General features: G+C 31.1%; 2 protein-coding genes and 1 long non-coding RNA gene across 3 annotated transcripts; all 3 read right to left on the bottom strand.

The window, feature by feature from the left end:
- Window positions 1-2,145: 2,145 nt before the first annotated feature.
- Window positions 2,146-3,190, bottom strand: LOC131612878 (uncharacterized). The gene is made up of 4 exons (XR_009287493.1): window positions 3,054-3,190; window positions 2,494-2,653; window positions 2,315-2,395; window positions 2,146-2,208 (listed from the first exon to the last, which is right to left on the bottom strand). It is a non-coding gene; the product is annotated as an uncharacterized LOC131612878 (long non-coding RNA).
- A 375-nt stretch (window positions 3,191-3,565) lies between these two features.
- LOC131612877 (transcription factor MYB13-like) lies at window positions 3,566-4,667 on the bottom strand. Its single transcript, XM_058884625.1, has 3 exons — window positions 4,535-4,667; window positions 4,231-4,360; window positions 3,566-4,147 (listed from the first exon to the last, which is right to left on the bottom strand). The coding sequence occupies exons 1-3, from the start codon at window positions 4,665-4,667 to the stop codon at window positions 3,859-3,861; spliced, it is 552 nt and encodes a 183-aa protein (XP_058740608.1). The 3' UTR covers window positions 3,566-3,858.
- Window positions 4,668-5,927: 1,260 nt separating this feature from the next.
- LOC131612876 (uncharacterized) lies at window positions 5,928-13,619 on the bottom strand. The gene is made up of 25 exons (XM_058884624.1): window positions 13,477-13,619; window positions 13,326-13,405; window positions 13,047-13,234; window positions 12,632-12,960; window positions 12,455-12,534; window positions 12,135-12,322; window positions 11,112-12,047; window positions 10,933-10,992; window positions 10,801-10,851; window positions 10,649-10,707; window positions 10,321-10,417; window positions 9,974-10,212; window positions 9,781-9,860; window positions 9,479-9,666; window positions 8,533-9,370; window positions 8,350-8,450; window positions 8,212-8,271; window positions 8,016-8,066; window positions 7,724-7,794; window positions 7,067-7,590; window positions 6,864-6,964; window positions 6,711-6,770; window positions 6,587-6,637; window positions 6,392-6,462; window positions 5,928-6,266 (listed from the first exon to the last, which is right to left on the bottom strand). Exons 1-25 carry the CDS (start codon window positions 13,563-13,565, stop codon window positions 6,128-6,130), a joined length of 4,731 nt encoding a protein of 1,576 aa, XP_058740607.1. The 5' UTR covers window positions 13,566-13,619; the 3' UTR covers window positions 5,928-6,127.
- Window positions 13,620-18,027: the final 4,408 nt, after the last annotated feature.

Raw genomic sequence — 18,027 nt, 5'->3', positions numbered from 1 at the left:
TGAATCTGTGTTGGCTATGCATAGAATCATTATCTGTATTAATTCCTATAGGCCGGAATAATGATGGATAACTTGTAATAAGAACGATCACGCTTTCCTTACAAAGCAGATTGGCATGCACTGTAGCAATCACAATGATTCAATACTTTTATCAGAAACATAAAACATTTGTAACATAAAACTAACAGTTGTGCCATTCTTTTTTTTTGCCGAGCATATTAGTGTGACTGTATTATTCAAAATTTTGATACTGCAAAACATATGGTACCACAATAGTAATTATAAAGTTTAATAGTAAAAAAAATAATAGAGAAGTGGAATATTTTGTGGTGATATCAGATATATTACAGGATCCAAACTCAGTTCACAAAAACTTGAGTAAATTCAACCCAACAACAAAATCAAACAAACAAATAAAGAAAAGTAAATATGTGAGAAAAAAAGATAACAAAATTCTCACGGTAACAACATCAATCACCAACTTACCAAACAAAATATTTAAGGTATCCAGATATCTATCGGTGAAATCAACAATTTTAATTTTAATGGGAATTAAGTATACTTCCAAAATCAAACACCTTAATTTCTAAAATTATCAACATTTGAGTACAACACTGATTTTTCTGTCAACATTTAACAAAAATCAAATTCCTCCAGATTTCTCAGCATAAAGACTTCATTTTCCTTATATTTAAGTCTAAACAAAACAGTAAAAAAAATCATTTTTCTCTCATTAATTCGTTAAAAGTATTTTTTTAATAAAAATATATTAAAAAGACTTATCAATTCAAAAAAGTATAAAGTAAAATCTGATCGATGAAAAGCAAAAAAAAATTAAAGAAATTACCTTTGGAGGTTTCGAAAGCATTGTTGGTTTGGGAGGAGAAAATGAAAGATTAGGGTTTCAGAAGGTTTGAATAGTTGGGGATTATGTTGTATATCTAATTTATTTTTAAAATAAATAAATCAGAATTAAGTAATTTATCTATAATATGGTTGAATATTTTATTTTTCCTGAATTATTGCCGAAAAATAATTTCCTAAAATATATGTAAATTTTGAATAAATTATATTTCGGGTTTTTTTAGCCATTTACTATTTTTCTCTTTCAAATAAATTGTGATCTAAATATTAATTATTATTAATTATGATATGCCATGTAACCAAGAATATTATTATTTGTAATAAATAAATATAATTAGATAATTTTGTATCTATTAATTTGAAATTAAAATAAATCATGCAAATTCTTACTTCAAGAAGTTAAGTATGCGATATCATTGTTTCATCAAGTTTATCACATTGTTTTAAATAAATACTATTTCATAAAAAGGATAATAACCAATTTAATGAATCAACTTTTATAGTACCAAACTTATATTGTCAAAAGTGGATAAAAAATAATCTGAGAAACAATGAGAAGTGATATATAACTTAGAATGAATAAATTAATATGCATACAGTCAGCAAATAATAACTATAACTATTTTTCTTAGAATGCATATAGATAGTGGGTTAACTATTTTTCTTAGAATGCATAGAGATAGTGGGTTATTGATTCAAATTATAGACATTAAGTAATTTATTTAAAAGTAAAGATATTCAATGAGGAGGACACAGGTTCCTATGATCCACCGGTTATTATTGGAATCATTCACAATCTCAGCCTGGCTTGTAGCATGAATAATAGACGACTTCCCAACACTAACTACATGACCTTTATACAGAGCCATCAGCAATGTTCCTGCAAATGTTATTGCGTTGCAGTACCAATCGTTTTGGCTTGACATGCTACCTCTTTTATCTTCATGTGCTCCAACCTGCACATTATAAACAATTAGTTAATTAATTTACCAAAAAATATTTTATTCAAAAATAATTTAGAACTATGATGATGTATACCTATTAAATTGGTTACTTTAAAATGACTGCAAACAGAAAAGTAATAGAGGGCACATAGTTAATCACAACTGAAAGGAACGAAATGGACGTTAATTTCATCCTCAACAGAGCAAAACATTGATCAATAATTATTCTATAAATGTAATATAATATAATTTAGTTAATTAAGTTACTACAGAAAAATCAAGATTGAAATTCATATATTATAAACTATAAAGAGTAAGAATATATAAGAATGATTACTCGAAGAAAGCCAGTAACATAATCTCTGAAAATACACAGAGACTCATCCTCAGTCTAATTTTCCTAAAAGAAAAAAAAAAACAAAACAAATTTTTCAGAACATCATAATTAAAATGTTTGTTAGTGGAAATAGTAAAAATAATGAATGAATGAAAGAGGTTGAAGAGACCTTTCTAAATAAAATGCAAATGGAGCTAATGTTACATGTTCTTCATTTATGATCTCAACATCAGGAACTTTAGAAGAAACCCTAAAAAATCCATAAAAAACCAAGGAATCACAAATAGAAGAATAAGAATATTGAAAAAAATAGACATGATGGAAAAACAATACTAATAGAAATCTAACCATAGCTATAACTTGAGAGATCTATCAGTTTTCCCATAGTCAATATCATTGACCATATTTGCAAACATTTTTATTTCAATTTCTCATAGGCCCACCGTCAAGACTTCACTTTTCACTTTTTCAAAATTTCTTTGTCTTTGTCATTTACAGATTTGCAAATCTGCAAATCATATTGAAACGATTCTGAAGCAATATTGATTAACAAAATTGAAAAGGAAATAATTCATAGAGTCTAAATCCATAATTTTGAAATCTATTTTTGAAATTTTTAATCATAAAAGCAAAATCCATTTGCAAATATAAGAAATAAAAAATCTTCTCTTTTGGACTTTGAAATCGAAGCCCTGTTAATGCCACACAGATTCACTATTGGATGGATGAAAAACGATTATTAATGGAATGGTTAAAAGATTAATGTATTTCGGGTTATATTAATGAAAAATGCAGGAAGATGTTATAAAATGGATAGAAAACGAAAGCATAGAATTCAAGATGGAGGAAGATGGTATTGATTGAAAGAGAGGAAGACGGGAAAATGGGGGAAGAGGAAGAAAATAAACCTCAAAAGTGAACAGAATAAAATGAAGAATATTGATGGCATGTTCCTTGAAGAGTATGACTTTATAGATGGAGGAAAGAAATTGAATGGGTTTAGGGTTTTTCAAAACTGAAGGTTCCAATGCATTGAGCAGACTAAAACGTGTTGCAACGTTTTTCATATTCCAATAAAAGATTTAAATTAATTAGGCTGCTGCAATTAAATAGGTTTAGGTGTGTAATTACTTTTAGGGGCATATAAAACTATTTTAAATTGATTTTCATTAGGATATTGTTTACCTTTGACCAATTCTTCGAGTTTACCGGTGCAGGTTTTTTCATATTCCAATACAGAAGTTTTGCATTAAATAAACTTTTGGAATGTAATCATAATTAGATGTAAAATGACGCTCAGGGGTATGCAAAACCATGCTTAATTGTTTGTGATTAGGGTAATTAAGGCAATTTGGTGGTAATTCATTTTTATATATTAAAATAGATTTATCTGTATCCCGAAGACAAGTTCAAAACTCCTTAATATAGACTTCATATACCAAAAATTATTCCAACTCTCTTCTCCAATAATTTTTGTATCATCTGCAAAAATCCATAGCTAGTAATTAACACAATTTTGTATAGGCGAGCAAATTAGGTTGTGGGACTTTAAATCTAAGACACTAAAAAAAACAAAAATCCGTTACAAAACTAACTCTATCTTTCCTCTTACAATTTGCACCACCAAACTAACTCTACCTAGAAAATGAACATTTGCAAATAAAAAGAAGTACACATGAGACAGTATCCTAGATTTCCATTTAGTGATGATGTCTATCCTGATTTGATGAATACATTATACCAAAACTCCATTTCTTCACTTATCTGACATGAACCATGATTTCCCATACTTTGTTCTAAATTAGTATCACAAGAAACAATAGATGGATCCTTATTTGAGGCTAAACTACTAGAACCGTCACTTGCCTGTGCCTCTTGCAAAGTAGTATATGAATAGTTAGAAATATTGGCATTTTGAACCCTTTTCTTCAAATGTGTATTCCAAAAATTCTTTACTTCATTATCCGTTCTTCCTGGTAATCTTGCTGCAATAGTAGACCATCTGATCATATTAAAGAGTCACTAATCAATCACATTTTTTTAGTATATGCTACATGTGTATGATAAGTGAAACTATATACTCACTTATTTCCAAGAATTTGATGTAGCTTTAAGATGGAATCTTGTTCTTCCTCGCTGAATTTTCCTCCTTTGATATCTGGTCTCAAATAGTTTATCCAACGAAGCCTACAACTCTTACCACATCTTAGCAATCCTGAACAATCATAACATATATCTTATTAGACAAGTTATCCATCTACCAAGAAATAAAAACATGAATCGCGTTAATCAGACTTTATTTATCTTCCGACTAAATTATTGATTCTCTTGAGAATCGGAGAATTAATTAAGACAAAGAAGAAAAGAAAGGATGTGAATTTGAGCTGACCGGCTTGTTTAGGAAGGGCGCGCCAGTTTGCATGGCCATGTGTTTGAATATGAGAAATGAGTATATGATCTTCTTCAGCACTCCATGGTCCTTTCCTCATTCCCATGCTTTCACAACATAGCCTCTTGGCCATGTTTACCAGTATACAAATTTGGTGAAAATGTAATAAATATAGAGATGAATGAACAGTGTGGTTTTCATATAAAAAGAAAAAAAACATTTTATTTTATGGGAATTCTAATTCCTTTTTACTTGTTCAATGCATGCACGCACGCACAGTTGAAATTTGAACAAGATAATGATGATGACAAGATTTTGATAATATGTATAAATGGGCCAGATTAAGATACTAATCCCATAATTTAAAATGCAAGAATAATCAGTTTTAAACGTAGTGGTATCGTGCTTTGTGGACTTCCAGTTCCAGTGAGGTTCTAGGTTGGTTCTCTTGAAGCCTAAAGCAATGTAATTTGAGTATAAAGAGTCAAAAGAAGTATGCTTTGTGGAATAAAATGGACTAGCTAGATATTGTCTCAATGCCGCCTCTTTTCACTATCCTTGTGACATGTGGGAGTGTTTTTCAATCTTTTTATGGTTTTCTCCTAACCCATAATAGTAATGCCATTTTATATTTTCTAGATCCTCCTTATATGTGCCGTAAAGACATTTGTCCTGTTGGGGAATTAGAGTTGTTCGGTGAATAGGGAATTAGAATATGGACACAGCGGAAACAAGCTTTTGGTATGATGGAGAGGAGTATGACCTACAATATTAGCACTCTATCGTTCAAATTATCTAATGCATAGAAAAGTCAATAAAAAAAACCATTCATTTAACACATGCATCATTTTATCTCATATTTCAAAAAATTAAAATATATATATATATATATATAAACAATGCAAAAGTCATTCTAATGATAAATGATTGTAGCCATAACAATACATTTATAGCCTAATAGTCAATGTATTGTTATGGCCACAATCATTGATCATTAGAATGACTTTTGCATTGTTTTTTATTCAAGCTAATACCATTTTATTCATATTTATCACAAGGATTTCAAAAACGAACTCAAGTATTGGAACAATTGCGTATGTCTTTTTGATTTTCATAGGCCAGAACCGAATTTGCAATCTCAGTTGATAGCAGCAAATGGTTCCCCAAAAACTCAAGATGTTTCTAACAATTCTCAAAAAATGATGCCAATGCAAGAACTTCTAGTGAGCTCTATGAAGCAGGTTCAAGCGCAGAACACCACCAAGAACTTCGAGTGAGCTCAATGAAGAAGGTCCAAGCTCTGTCCTGATTTGATGAATACATTATACAAAAATTCTATTTCCTCACTTATCTGACATGAACCATGATTTCCCATATTTTGTTCTAAATAAGTAGTACTAAATATTAATGCATATCTCAATTTCCAAAACATTCAACTTACCCCAAAACTCAAACATTCACACTACAACACAGTTTCAGCATCACTTATGGATCCAAAAAAACAGTTTCATCATCACTTGTTAGTTGATATTAGTTTTTTTCTACTTCCAACTTACAAAATAACTATCTACACAATACCACAGAAAGAAGATATTAGTTATGTTCCTTGCTATCAGCATCATCGTATTTCACTTCCATAAACTCAGGGACAACTGTTGGCACGCGCTTTAACAGCTGTTCTTGTTTCCATGGTTGTTCTAGCTCTTCCCTTTCATCTAGTAATGCAATTTTTGTATATCGCAAATGGTCAAGGAAACACTATAATATACTACATATTTAGTCTCCGACACAAACATAATGTGCAGGAAAACATGGACACAATAATAAATATGATACCAACAATTCATATAAGGATATTGTTTATTTCGTCCTTTGAGACTTAAGCGCTCAATTTGACTATTCAAATTTGCTAGGCGTGCTGCAATCCACTAGCAGGAACATATTCATAAAACAAAGAATGTATCAGAAATCAGAAAATTAGAAAACTATAAATTTTGAATAGTAGAGAAATATATATAGATATTAACAAGCATAGAAGTATAGAATGAATACATGTTTTGTTTTATCCTCATGAAGTCTCGTAGCCTTCTCTTGAAAATCGCCCTGCCAATGCCAATAGGGAAAAGATAGTTAAAACTTTCGATAAATTTTGTCCCGCAAGTATCATATAACTTACAACGGTTAACTTGGGGAGCAAGCCAGTGTTCACTTTTTGGCGCAAATCCTCACATTCTTCCTGCAAGTAAAACAGCACAGTTAATGGAGTTTCTGGAGAATATTAGAGTTTATTAGCCGATTCTATGAACATAATAGGTTAGCTGCAAATTACCTTGGTGAAGTCTTCGTCAGAGAGCTCAGTAATGGAAATAGCTTTAGGCATGAAAGAAACTTGCAATAGTATTCCATTATAGATTTCATCATGCACAACATCTAAATGTTTTACAAAACAAATAATCAATCATTCAAAATAGGAAAAAAAAAAAAAAAACGAATCAACTAGCAAAAACAAGATATGTATTAGAAAATTATTACCTATGATTCTCACAAGATGATAAGCATTCCTAAGTTTCTGATCATTGGAATCTACTTTTACTCTAACAAAGGTTCCAACAACTTTACTCGGAAAACTTTCAGACTGTTTAGATAACAGTTGCACCAAACTTCGTTTTAGGTAGATAAGCTCGATATTTTTGGCATTGATGGATGCTAAACATCCGGGTTTTATCAATACATCGCATTTTTTCATAAGAGGCTTTTCCATTAACCTTGACAATCTGTTTTTGATACTTGTCTGATCATCGATATGATTCTTGTTGGTTGAGAAGTTTGTCTCTTGATCATGGTTTTCCTTTTCAGCCGAATCATCCGGCAGAGACACAATATCTTTGCAAATTCTTTTGTTGGGAAGTTCGGCAGAGACATCCTCATCAGTATGAGACACAAAATCATCCGATTCTTTTGTAAGCTCGGGGACTACGAAAGGCACGCCCCTTGACAGTTGTTCTTGTTTCCGTCGCCGTTCAAGCTCTTCCCTTTCTTCTAGTAATGCAATTTTTGTACAGCACAAATGGTCAAGGAGGCAATATAGTATATTACTCCAGAGTTATACGACGCAGAAATGAAAGTGGATGCAGTACATATGATACTAAGAATTAAGATAATCATTTCTATATGATACAAGAAGGATATTCTTTTGTTCTTCCTCTGAGATTTGCATGATCGATTTGATGTTCCAAATGGACTAGGCGGTTTGCAATCCACTTGCAGGAACATATTCATAAAGAAAGGAATATCAGTAAATAAGAAAGCTGTACAAATGCGAAAAAAGTCACAAACTTCAAAACCAAAACAATTACAGATTGTACCAAGATTTAGATGTAGATAGAGCCAATGCTCTAATCTAGGCTATAGAACAAATGTTTTCGAACATTAGATGGAAAAAAAGATAGATATTAAAAAGCATAGAGTCAAGCATGATTACCCGTTTTGATTTATCCTCTTGAAGAATTGTAGCCTTCTCTTGAAGATCCTTCTGCCAGTGCCAAAAACAAAGTCGTTAAAAGTTTTGCTATATATTTAAGAAAGAATTTCATCATGTCATCATAGTCGACGAATGAAAACTTATAATCGTCCTACAGAATCTAATACATTTTTTCTTCATGTATCCTACAACTTACAACAGTTAATTTTGGGAGCAAGCCGGTGTTCACATTTTGGCGCAAATCCTCACATTCATGCTGTAAGTAAAACAATACAGTTAAACGTATATCTTAAGAATGAAAGAGTGAATAATAGGTTCACCGGAAAACATTTACCTCGGTGAAGTCTTCCTCAGAAAGCTCAGAAATGGAAATCGCTTTAGGCATGAAGGAAACTTCCAATAGTATTCCATTAGGCATTTCATCGTATATGACACCTAAAAGATATAAAATAGAAACAATAAGGTACATAGAGTTTTCATATTGAGAAATATAAAATTGCTTGGTAAAATGTATTACCTAGGATTCTCACAAGTTGATATGAATTTCCTTGCTTATGATCATTGGAATCTGATCTTACTCTAACAAATGTTCCAACAACCATGCTCACAAAGCCTTCACACTGTTTCGATAACTCCAACACCAAGCTTCTTTTGAGGTAGATAAGTGCTATATTACTTACATTGATGGATGCAAAACAACTAGGTTTTATCAATGTATCGACTTTTTTCTGAAGAGGCTTTTCTATTAAGCTCGACGATCTACTTTCCATACATGAATGATCATTGATATTCTTGTTGCTTGTAGAACAGTTTTTGTTTTGATCATGATTTTCCTTTCGAGATGAATCATCCGGTTTCTTAGCAATGTGAATCTCAAGACGAGAATATATTTTATCGTTCGACATTACTTTCTTTGTAAAAATAGGAGACAACTTGTCGTCAGTGCGGAATTTTCTCTTGTTTTTGGGATGATAAAGGTTCTTCTCTTTAATATATTCACATATAAGAGATTTTACACCCGATTGCGTCATTGGTTCAGTTTCATATCTCCCTATGGATTCAAGGAAGTTAGTTAGAGGTCTTGACGCCCACCCGGTAAATTCCAATGGACTGCACCGCTTCCGTTTCTTCAGCTTATGCATACTTGTACAATCTTCATTACATTTGGTCTCATTCTGTTTTTCTTCTTCGCCTTCGTTGCGACTTTTATCAGGCACGAAATCTTTCTGCTTTCTATTGTTTGCCAGTGTAGCAGAGACATCTTCATCGGTTAGTCCTTCTCTTACCTTAACAATTTCCCAATACTCCTTGAATAGACACTCATATGTTTCCTTGTCGTCCAAGCTTATTTTGTTCTGAAAACAACAAACAAATTTCATTGGTTAACATAGAAATAGCTTATATATAAGTACTTATAGCATAAATTTGGTAAATGTTCTACGAATCGAAGTTGCGACACTTACCCCCTCGGAGTCACAGTCCAATTTTAGTTCTATAATCTCGACTATCTCCAAACAGTCACAGCACAAGCCTTGAACACCTCTAATAAGAGTAAACTCCGAAGGAGAAACACACTTTTTGCATACAGAGTTTGGACAGCCAAGACAACAACACTCGGCGGGTTTATTGCAGTTGTAACAACAATGCCTAGCTAAAAATGCGTGCAAAAACATTACTTTTAATTTGTATCCGTTAACCTCATAAATAGCATTTGCATGGAGCTAACATGTAAATATTATGAATAAATCAAATCCAAGAGGCTTACGACAAGTCCAAGATTTTGCCGTCTCAACAAACGAATCATCCTTATCGAGACAGTCTGGATGATACACTTTTCTACAACTCCTAAAATAAATAAACATATAATGATACAATCAATGTCGAGATTAAGATGATCAAGAAGAGAATAAATAGTTTCTAGCGAGAAAAAAAATGGAAAAAGAAAACAAGTTACTTACTTGAGATCACAGATAACGAGTTGTCCACCATCTTTGCATATAAAACACAACTCTTCATCTTCTGCTTCTTCATTGGGTTCTGGTTCAATTGAACTGCACCGCTTCCGTTTGCTTGGCTTATCCATGCCTGGACAATCTTTATGAATGTTGGTATCATTTTGTTTTTCTTCTTCGTCTTCATGAATTCTAATGTTGGAAAGTGTGGCATTGACATCTTCATCAGTTAGTCCTTCTCGTACCTTGCGAAAAACAAGACATAAAAACAACGATTCCAAAATGTAAACTAAACCGCTAAAAATACCAAGTTTAATCATCACTTATGAATCATCAGAATCATCACATTTTACCTCCATAAGCTCAGGGACTATTGGCACGCGCCTTGACAGCTGTTCATGCTTCCATCGCTGTTCAAGCTCTTCCTTTTCTTCTAATAATGCCATTTTTGTACAGCACAAATGGTCAAGGAAGCTATATAGTATATTTCTTCGGACTTATAAATAAGCAAACTATTTCTTGTATTTAGCCTAAATATGGAACAGATACATATACATTTTTTTATTCACATGGAAGCGTCGCGGAGATGAACATACTGTGCTGCAGAAAATCGATACAGTATTATAGTCTTATGATACTAAGAATTTATATAATCATTTATATATGCTACAACAAGGATATTCTTTTATTCTTCCTCTGAGATTTGCACACTCGATTTGCTTTTGCAAATAGGCTAGGCGCTTCGCAATCAGGAACATATTCATAAACAAACATCAAAACAAAAAATAATTACAGAATTGATATAATAAACTATCAGAGTCAAGAATGAGTACATGTTTTGTCATATCCTCATGAAGACTTGTAGCCTTCTTTTGAAGATCCTCCTGCCAATGCCAATAGTGAAAACTTAACTAAAACTTTCCGCGAAACGATAAAATCCCCCTGGCATGTATCATACAACTTACAGTAGTTAATTTTTGGATCAAGCCGGTGTTCACTTTTTGCCGCAAATCCTCACATTCTTGCTGTAAGTAAAAAAACACAATTAACAGGTACTATTTTTTAAGAACGAAAGAGTGTCATTCCAACTAGAGCTTCATAGGCTGATTCCAGGAAAACAATAGGTTCATCGCAAATCATTTACCTCTGTGAAATCTTCATCCGAAAGCTCAGAAATGGAAACCGCTTTAGGCATGAAAAACACTTGCAAGAGTATTTCATTTGACGTTTCAGCATGTTCAACACCTATGACTCTCACGAGATGATATGAACTCCTTTGCTTATGATCATTGGAATCTGATCTGGCTCTAACAAACGCTCCAACAACCTTACTCGCAAAGCTTTCACGCTGTTTTGATAACTCCAACACCAAGCTTCTTTTGAGATAGATAAGCCTGATATTATCAACATTGATCGGTGCATAACGTCCAGGTTTTATCAAAAAATCGGCTTTTTTTATTAGAGGTTTTTCAGTTAACCTTGATAATCTGCTTTCCATACATGTTTGATCATCGATATGACTCTTGTCTGTAGAGAAGTTTTTGTTTTGATCATGATTTTCCTTTCCATTTGAACCATCCGACTTTTTAGCATAGTGAAACTCGAGTAACAAATTTATCTGATCGATCGACATTACTTTCTTATCAAATATAGGAAACAACTTGTCATCAGTGAAGAATTTTCTCTTGTCTTTGGAATGATACAGATTTTTCTCCTTAATATATTTACATATGAGAGATTTTACACCCCATTGCAGCATCGGCACTTCAGTGTCATATCTACCTATGGATGCAAGGAAGTTTGCGAGAGGTCTTGATGCCCATCCGACAAATTCCATTGAACCGTTTCGCTTCCATTTGTTCTCCTTATGCATAGCTGTATGATCTTCATCACTGTCGATGTCATTTGGTTTTCCTTCTTCGCTTTGACTGCATCTTGTTTCAAAATCTTTACCTTTTCGACGGTTTGGCAGTGCAGCTGAGATATCTTCATCGGTTAATCTTTCTCTTACCTTAACATTTTTCCAATACTCCTTGAATAGGCATTCATACGTTCCTTTGTCGTCCAAGCTTATTTTGTTCTGCAAAGATCAAACAAATTTCACAGGGATCGATCACATTTCCCCCTTCGGAGTAAACGTTCTACAAATCGAAGTTACAACACTTACCCCTTTTGAGTCACAGTCCAATTTTTGTTCTATAATCTCTACTATCTCCAAGCAGTCACCGCACAAGCCTTGACCACCTCTAACTTCAGTAAACTCCCAAGCAGAAAAACACCTTTTGCATACAGACTTTGGACATCCAAGGCACCGAAACTTGGCGCCTTTTTTACAGTTGAAACAACAATGCCTACCTGAAAATGAAAATGCATGCGAAACATTACTTTCTCATACATAATATCGAACGAAAAATGTAACAAATTAGTACTATAATGCTCGAGATAACAAGTAAAATAGTATGAACAAATCAAATCCAAGAGGCTTACCACAAGTCCAAGATTTTGCAGTTACACAAAAAGAATCATCTTTTCCAACACAGTTTGTATGATAAGATTTTCCACAGTTCCTAAAATACATTCATAAACATAGTGTAGAGATTAAGATGATCAAAGAAAGTATAAAAAAATTTACAAAAAATAGTAAAAAGAAAAGGAGTTAGTTACTTGTGATCACAGATAACAAGTTCTCCACCACCCTCTTTGCACACAAAACACAATTTTTCATCTTTTTCATCCTCGGTTTCTAGTTCCCGCTTCCTTTTGTTAGGTTTATGCATACTACTAGTACAATCTTCATTACTTCCGGTGTCATTTTGTTTCTCTTCATCGCCTTCATTGCGACTTTTACTAGGCACAAAATCTTTCTGTCTTCTATTGCGGAGAAGCGCGATGAGGACATCTTCTTTAGTCAGTCCTTCTCTCACCTTAACAATTTCCCAATATTCCTTGAATAGACATTCATATGTTTCTCTATCATCCAAACTTAATTTGTTCTACAAAAAACAGACAAATGAAAATTCCATACTAGTATAAACTTTTGGTAACTAACTATTTCTACAATCCATGTTTATAAACTTACCCCTTCCAAGTCATGGTCCAAATTTAGTTCTAGAATCTCAACTAAGTCCAAGCAATCACAGCAAAAGCCATGAACACCTCTAACTACGGTAAACTCGGAAGCGGAAACACAGTGTTTGCATAGAGAATTTGGACAACCAAGGCAACAAAACTTAGAGTATTTGTTGCATTTGAAACAACTATGTCTACCTGAAAATACAAAATGCATGCAAAAACAGCATTTGCATGGAGCTAAAAAGTAAAAAATAGTATGAATATATCAACCAAGAGGCTTGCTTACCACAAGTCCAAGATTTTTCTGTCTCAAAAAACGATTCATCCTTTTCAACACACCTAGGATGATAAACTTTTACACAGTTCCTGAAATGAATAAACATGTAATGAAACAACAATGCAGTGATTAAGATGATGAAGATACAGTAGTTACATACCTGTGATCACAGATAACAAGTTGTCCACCATCTTTGCATTCAAAACAGTAGTCTTCTTCAACTTGTTCTTGTGTGGTTTTTTTTGGCATAGTGAAAAGTGGAATACAGAAAGAGTGTCACGGTCTTTCTAGATTATAGTGTCTTGTATTTAATGATGGAGGGTGTTGGTGCATCAACCAAAAGAATAATGTCTTTTTATCTTTCCAATAAATATGACAGAATAAAATCAACAAGCAGTAGTACAATAGTGTTATTTCACACTCTATCACTGTATCATGATTATGAAATGTGTTGGTTGTTTTACACAATCTTAAAAAATAAATATGGTTAATCGTTATTAAAAGATTGTTTAATTTAACAGATATATAATTCCATTCAAGTTTTAAAAGATATACAGTAGTTAATTAATCTGAATTAACAATTGAGAAAAGATATGTGTACACTCTTTTCTAACACTACACCGTAAATATATACAAAAGACATATTAAATTTAATTTTTTAATAAGACATATTTACTTTGGTTTCTGTGCCATGTCATTTTGTTTTGTAATAGTATACGGTGTACTATATGGTGTATGGAAAATTGGTGTAGAAATAGCAAGCCTGTTAACAATTTTAAATGTATTGCAAGTTAATTAATAATATATTTATATGTGATTACTATAGGTTGAGATGAAAGTGAGTTTAGTTCAGTTGAATTTGATTCACTTTAATTACTTGGATAATAACTGGATTAGACTCTATTTGATAAAAATGGTTGATAGTTGATGCAAATAGTTGATAGTTGATGTGTGACAATAGATAACTTATAGTATATGACTATTGATACTAGTTTATAGGTGAAGATTGACCGCTTATAAGTTAATTTGAATATTTGGTAAATTAATTATATTAGTGGATAAATACAAAATGACATAATAAAATATTTTATATAGGAAGACTATTGAGGAATTTGAAAAAGTTGGGAGCACCAATGAAATTAATGCTCGAGGACTAAAAGAGAATGAAACGCCACATCTCAACCCAAAACTTTAAGGTATTAGGTAAATGGATCATATCGGATCCTCTCTCTTATAAATTTAACATTTCACTCATTCATATACAATGTAGGACTTTAACTACTTCCACTCAACATTCTCCTCCACAAGTACGAGACTCCCACATCCTATAACAGGAGCCGACACCGGAGCTAGCTCTCGATCTCCCAAAAAGTTGAACCACAACTCTGATAGTGGTGAATCCGAGAAAGTCGGGAGCACCAACGAGACCAATGCTTCAGGACCACAAGAGATGGAGACGCTACATCTCAACCCAAAACCTTAAGACTTTGTTTGCAAGTTTGGAAAGAAGGAGAGAGAAAGACTTCCGAAAACGAATTTTAGAAAGAAAAAAATATAGGAAAATATTTGACATCTTTCGAAAAAATTAATTTTATATAGAATGATAAAATATTTCTATCATTACTATATTTTTAATGGTAAATGGGCTCCCCTCTCTTTCTGTTCAAACTCCATAATACACCCTAAAGGTATTAGGTAAATGGGTCCTCCTCTCTTTTATAAATCTAATATTTCACTCATTCATAAATAATATGAAACTTTAAATACTCATACTTACACCCAGCACAATACTATAATGAATTTCCTTAGTCTTAGTTTATCTTTTTATCCCCTCCAATGTTTCACTAATTTGAATGTTTTTTGGTTTTTTTTGTCCAATATTCAATTAATTCATAAATGTCGAGTAAATGTTAAAAATAATAAAAATTAAATAATTCATAGCAATTTCAATAAAAACAAAAAAAAAAATGTTGAATAAATAAATTGATAAATATTTATGTTAGTTTTGAATAAAAAACTTTTGATTAACTATAAAAAATAAGACTCGGGGAGTTTATATAAAATAAATTTACTACAATAAAAAAAATTATATAAGACAATTAAAAATAAAAATATTGCTTATACAAAAAAAAAATCATGGCATAATACCTACAAAAACTATATAAATAGAAAATTAAAAACAAACAATAAAAAAAACATATAATAATAAAGTAAATTAGTTCTTATTTTGGTGTATAATCATTCCATCAATAGTATATTAGTATGCTTATACATGCAAAATCAAAAACAAAAAATAAAAATTAAACAACTTAATCTTATTTTCATGTGTAATTATTTCATCAATGATATGCTTATATCAAAAATAATATAAAAAAAATAAAAGTAGAAAAATAAAATCAAACTGGATGAAGTTTCTATTTTTATTGTTAGAGAGATTGACAGAGAAGAAATTAGTGGTTTGAACAGAACAAATTTACCTCACAATTAACTTGATGAGTTCGAGATCAATTCGAGTGACCGCGATATAATTCTTTTGATGAAAGGTTATTGATCAAGATGATAAAGATCAAACAAAAATTATTATGTTAACAAAGAAGAAAGTGATTGATTAAGAAAAAAATTTACACACATTTTAAAATTTCTTATTGATGTTATAACTTGATCTAAGGCTTAACTGTATGCACCTTCCTTCTTTACAAACTTGAGAGTAACCCCCAAAATTTATGAGTTTTTTCTTGTTCTAAAAACATAAGTTTATTCGAATCAACAAATTTGAGTTCAATTTTAAGTAATGTAGTTTGTGGTTATTTATTGGTAACGAGGGCTTAATGGGCTAAGGATGAATGTGAGTTAGTGAAATGTAAAACTATTTTAATTTAATTGTCAATTAATTAATAAATTAATGAGATGAATGTTAACTTTGAATAATAATATAAAATTAAAATAACTTTATTTTTTTTATTATATTCATAAGAATAATAGATAATATTTCTATAACTTTCAACTTAAAATAAAACTTATAGTTCAAGATATTATTACTAAAAGTAAGTTCAAGATATTATTATCAAAAATAATTAACGTGAACAAGTAAATATTTTATGATATTTTGGTTGTATTTTGGAAAAAGATAAAAGCAATTTCAAAAATGTAGAATTGATTTTGGATTATTTTGAAATATTTGATTTTTTAAAATTATACATTGAAATTAAAATTTATAACTTTTGAATTTAAAGTTGATTTCTAAACTAAAATTTATTGTTCAATTCACATAAATATATTTAAACATAATAAATCAATTCCGTTAAAATAAATTCTACCAAACTTAAGTGTGTGACATCTATTTATACTATGTTAATGTTGAGTTGTAGATATTTTATAATTTAGTTGAATTGTCTACTAATTTGAATTTGAAATTTCTTTAGACAATAAACTTAAAATATGATATTTTATGTAAAAGTTATTCAAAATAGTATAGTAATCTTTTAACATATGAAATATTTAATTAATAATTATTAATAATAATATAAAATTATTTTTTGCTATATAATGATATTATAATTAAGGTTATGTTTGGATTGTGCAAACAGATGAAACAGAGAAGAATGGATTGAATACAAATATTTATTTGGATATTTTATGATGGAATAAATCAATTTTTTCAACCCATCTACTAAAAAATACAAAAATGATGGAATAGAATAAAATGTATTTAATTTAATTTTATATCGCTGCACAAGTACCAACCGAATGTGTTTAAGAGCCTGTTTGTTTTAACTTTTAAAAAAATAGTTTTTTTTTTTATTTTTAAAAATGAATTTTATAAAACTGTTTTTAAAAATATTAAAAAATTTTATATTCGTTTTTTCTAAATTAAAAGACTAATTTTAACATTCTATAACATAGACATACATTACTGAATATCAAAACATAGTTAAAATCACAATTTCTTAAAAATCATTTTTATGAAAAGCTTTTTGAAATAATTTCAAAATTAAGTTAATTTTTGAATTTTGATATATCTAAATTTTTTTTTAATAAAACGATGAAATTATCTAAAATAACATTTTAACACTAACTATTTAAACTATATTTTATTTTAAGCTTTTATAAAGAGTTTCTTAATATGGATTCTTATATGCAATGACCAAAGGTCGGGGACACGGTCGGGGGTGTCCGAAGAAACCGGTACCACCGTCACTGGAAAGTCGTATCACTTCACCGAGCCACACAGTAGTGACGAAAAAGGGTGAAAATTCAACAGATCGTGCTAGTACAGGTGTTGTTGAAGAAGGAAAAGGAGAGAAAGGGACTGAAGGAGAAACCCTACAGAAACTCGATGAGACGTCAAATGAAACAAGGAAGCTATTGGTTGACATTCTTAATGAAAATCAGAATCCAACTAAGGGTTTGGTCATGGAATTCATCGCACCAACGATTGTTAATGGAGAAATCAAAGTTTTGATTAAAGTCGAGGACATCGTTTCATAAATCAAAGTTTTGGAATCCTCTTTAATCATTTATGCTTTGGGTGGTGACTTGAGTATGAACTCAGCGAAGCTATTCATGGAGAAGGTGTGGAACTTTGTGAAATTACCTGCTATGCACTACAATGAGTAAGGATACTTCATCCTTAGGTTCAATTCGTTCAAGAATGTGGATGATGTGCTTATGAAAGGCCTTTACACAATCAGAAACATGCCTCTACTATTGC

Source organism: Vicia villosa, linkage group LG6, assembly GCF_029867415.1.
Source record: "Vicia villosa cultivar HV-30 ecotype Madison, WI linkage group LG6, Vvil1.0, whole genome shotgun sequence".
NCBI classification, from domain to species: Eukaryota; Viridiplantae; Streptophyta; class Magnoliopsida; order Fabales; family Fabaceae; genus Vicia; species Vicia villosa.
This window is presented reverse-complemented; position numbering and strand designations above follow the sequence as displayed.

Excerpts from the sequence above, each read along its gene's own strand:
- LOC131612877 (XM_058884625.1), bottom strand. The coding sequence starts at position 4,667 with ATGGCCAAGAGGCTATGTTGTGAAAGCATGGGAATGAGGAAAGGACCA. Across the intron at positions 4,361-4,534 it reads CGCCCTTCCTAAACAAGCCG|GATTGCTAAGATGTGGTAAG; the intron begins GTCAGCTCAAAT and ends ATGATTGTTCAG. Across the intron at positions 4,148-4,230 it reads CATCAAATTCTTGGAAATAA|ATGGTCTACTATTGCAGCAA; the intron begins GTGAGTATATAG and ends TAATATGATCAG.
- LOC131612876 (XM_058884624.1), bottom strand. The coding sequence starts at position 13,565 with ATGCCAAAAAAAACCACACAAGAACAAGTTGAAGAAGACTACTGTTTT. Across the intron at positions 12,323-12,454 it reads TGCAAAATCTTGGACTTGTG|GTAGGCATTGTTGTTTCAAC; the intron begins GTAAGCCTCTTG and ends TTTCATTTTCAG. Across the intron at positions 6,771-6,863 it reads CTGACGAAGACTTCACCAAG|GAAGAATGTGAGGATTTGCG; the intron begins GTAATTTGCAGC and ends TTTTACTTGCAG.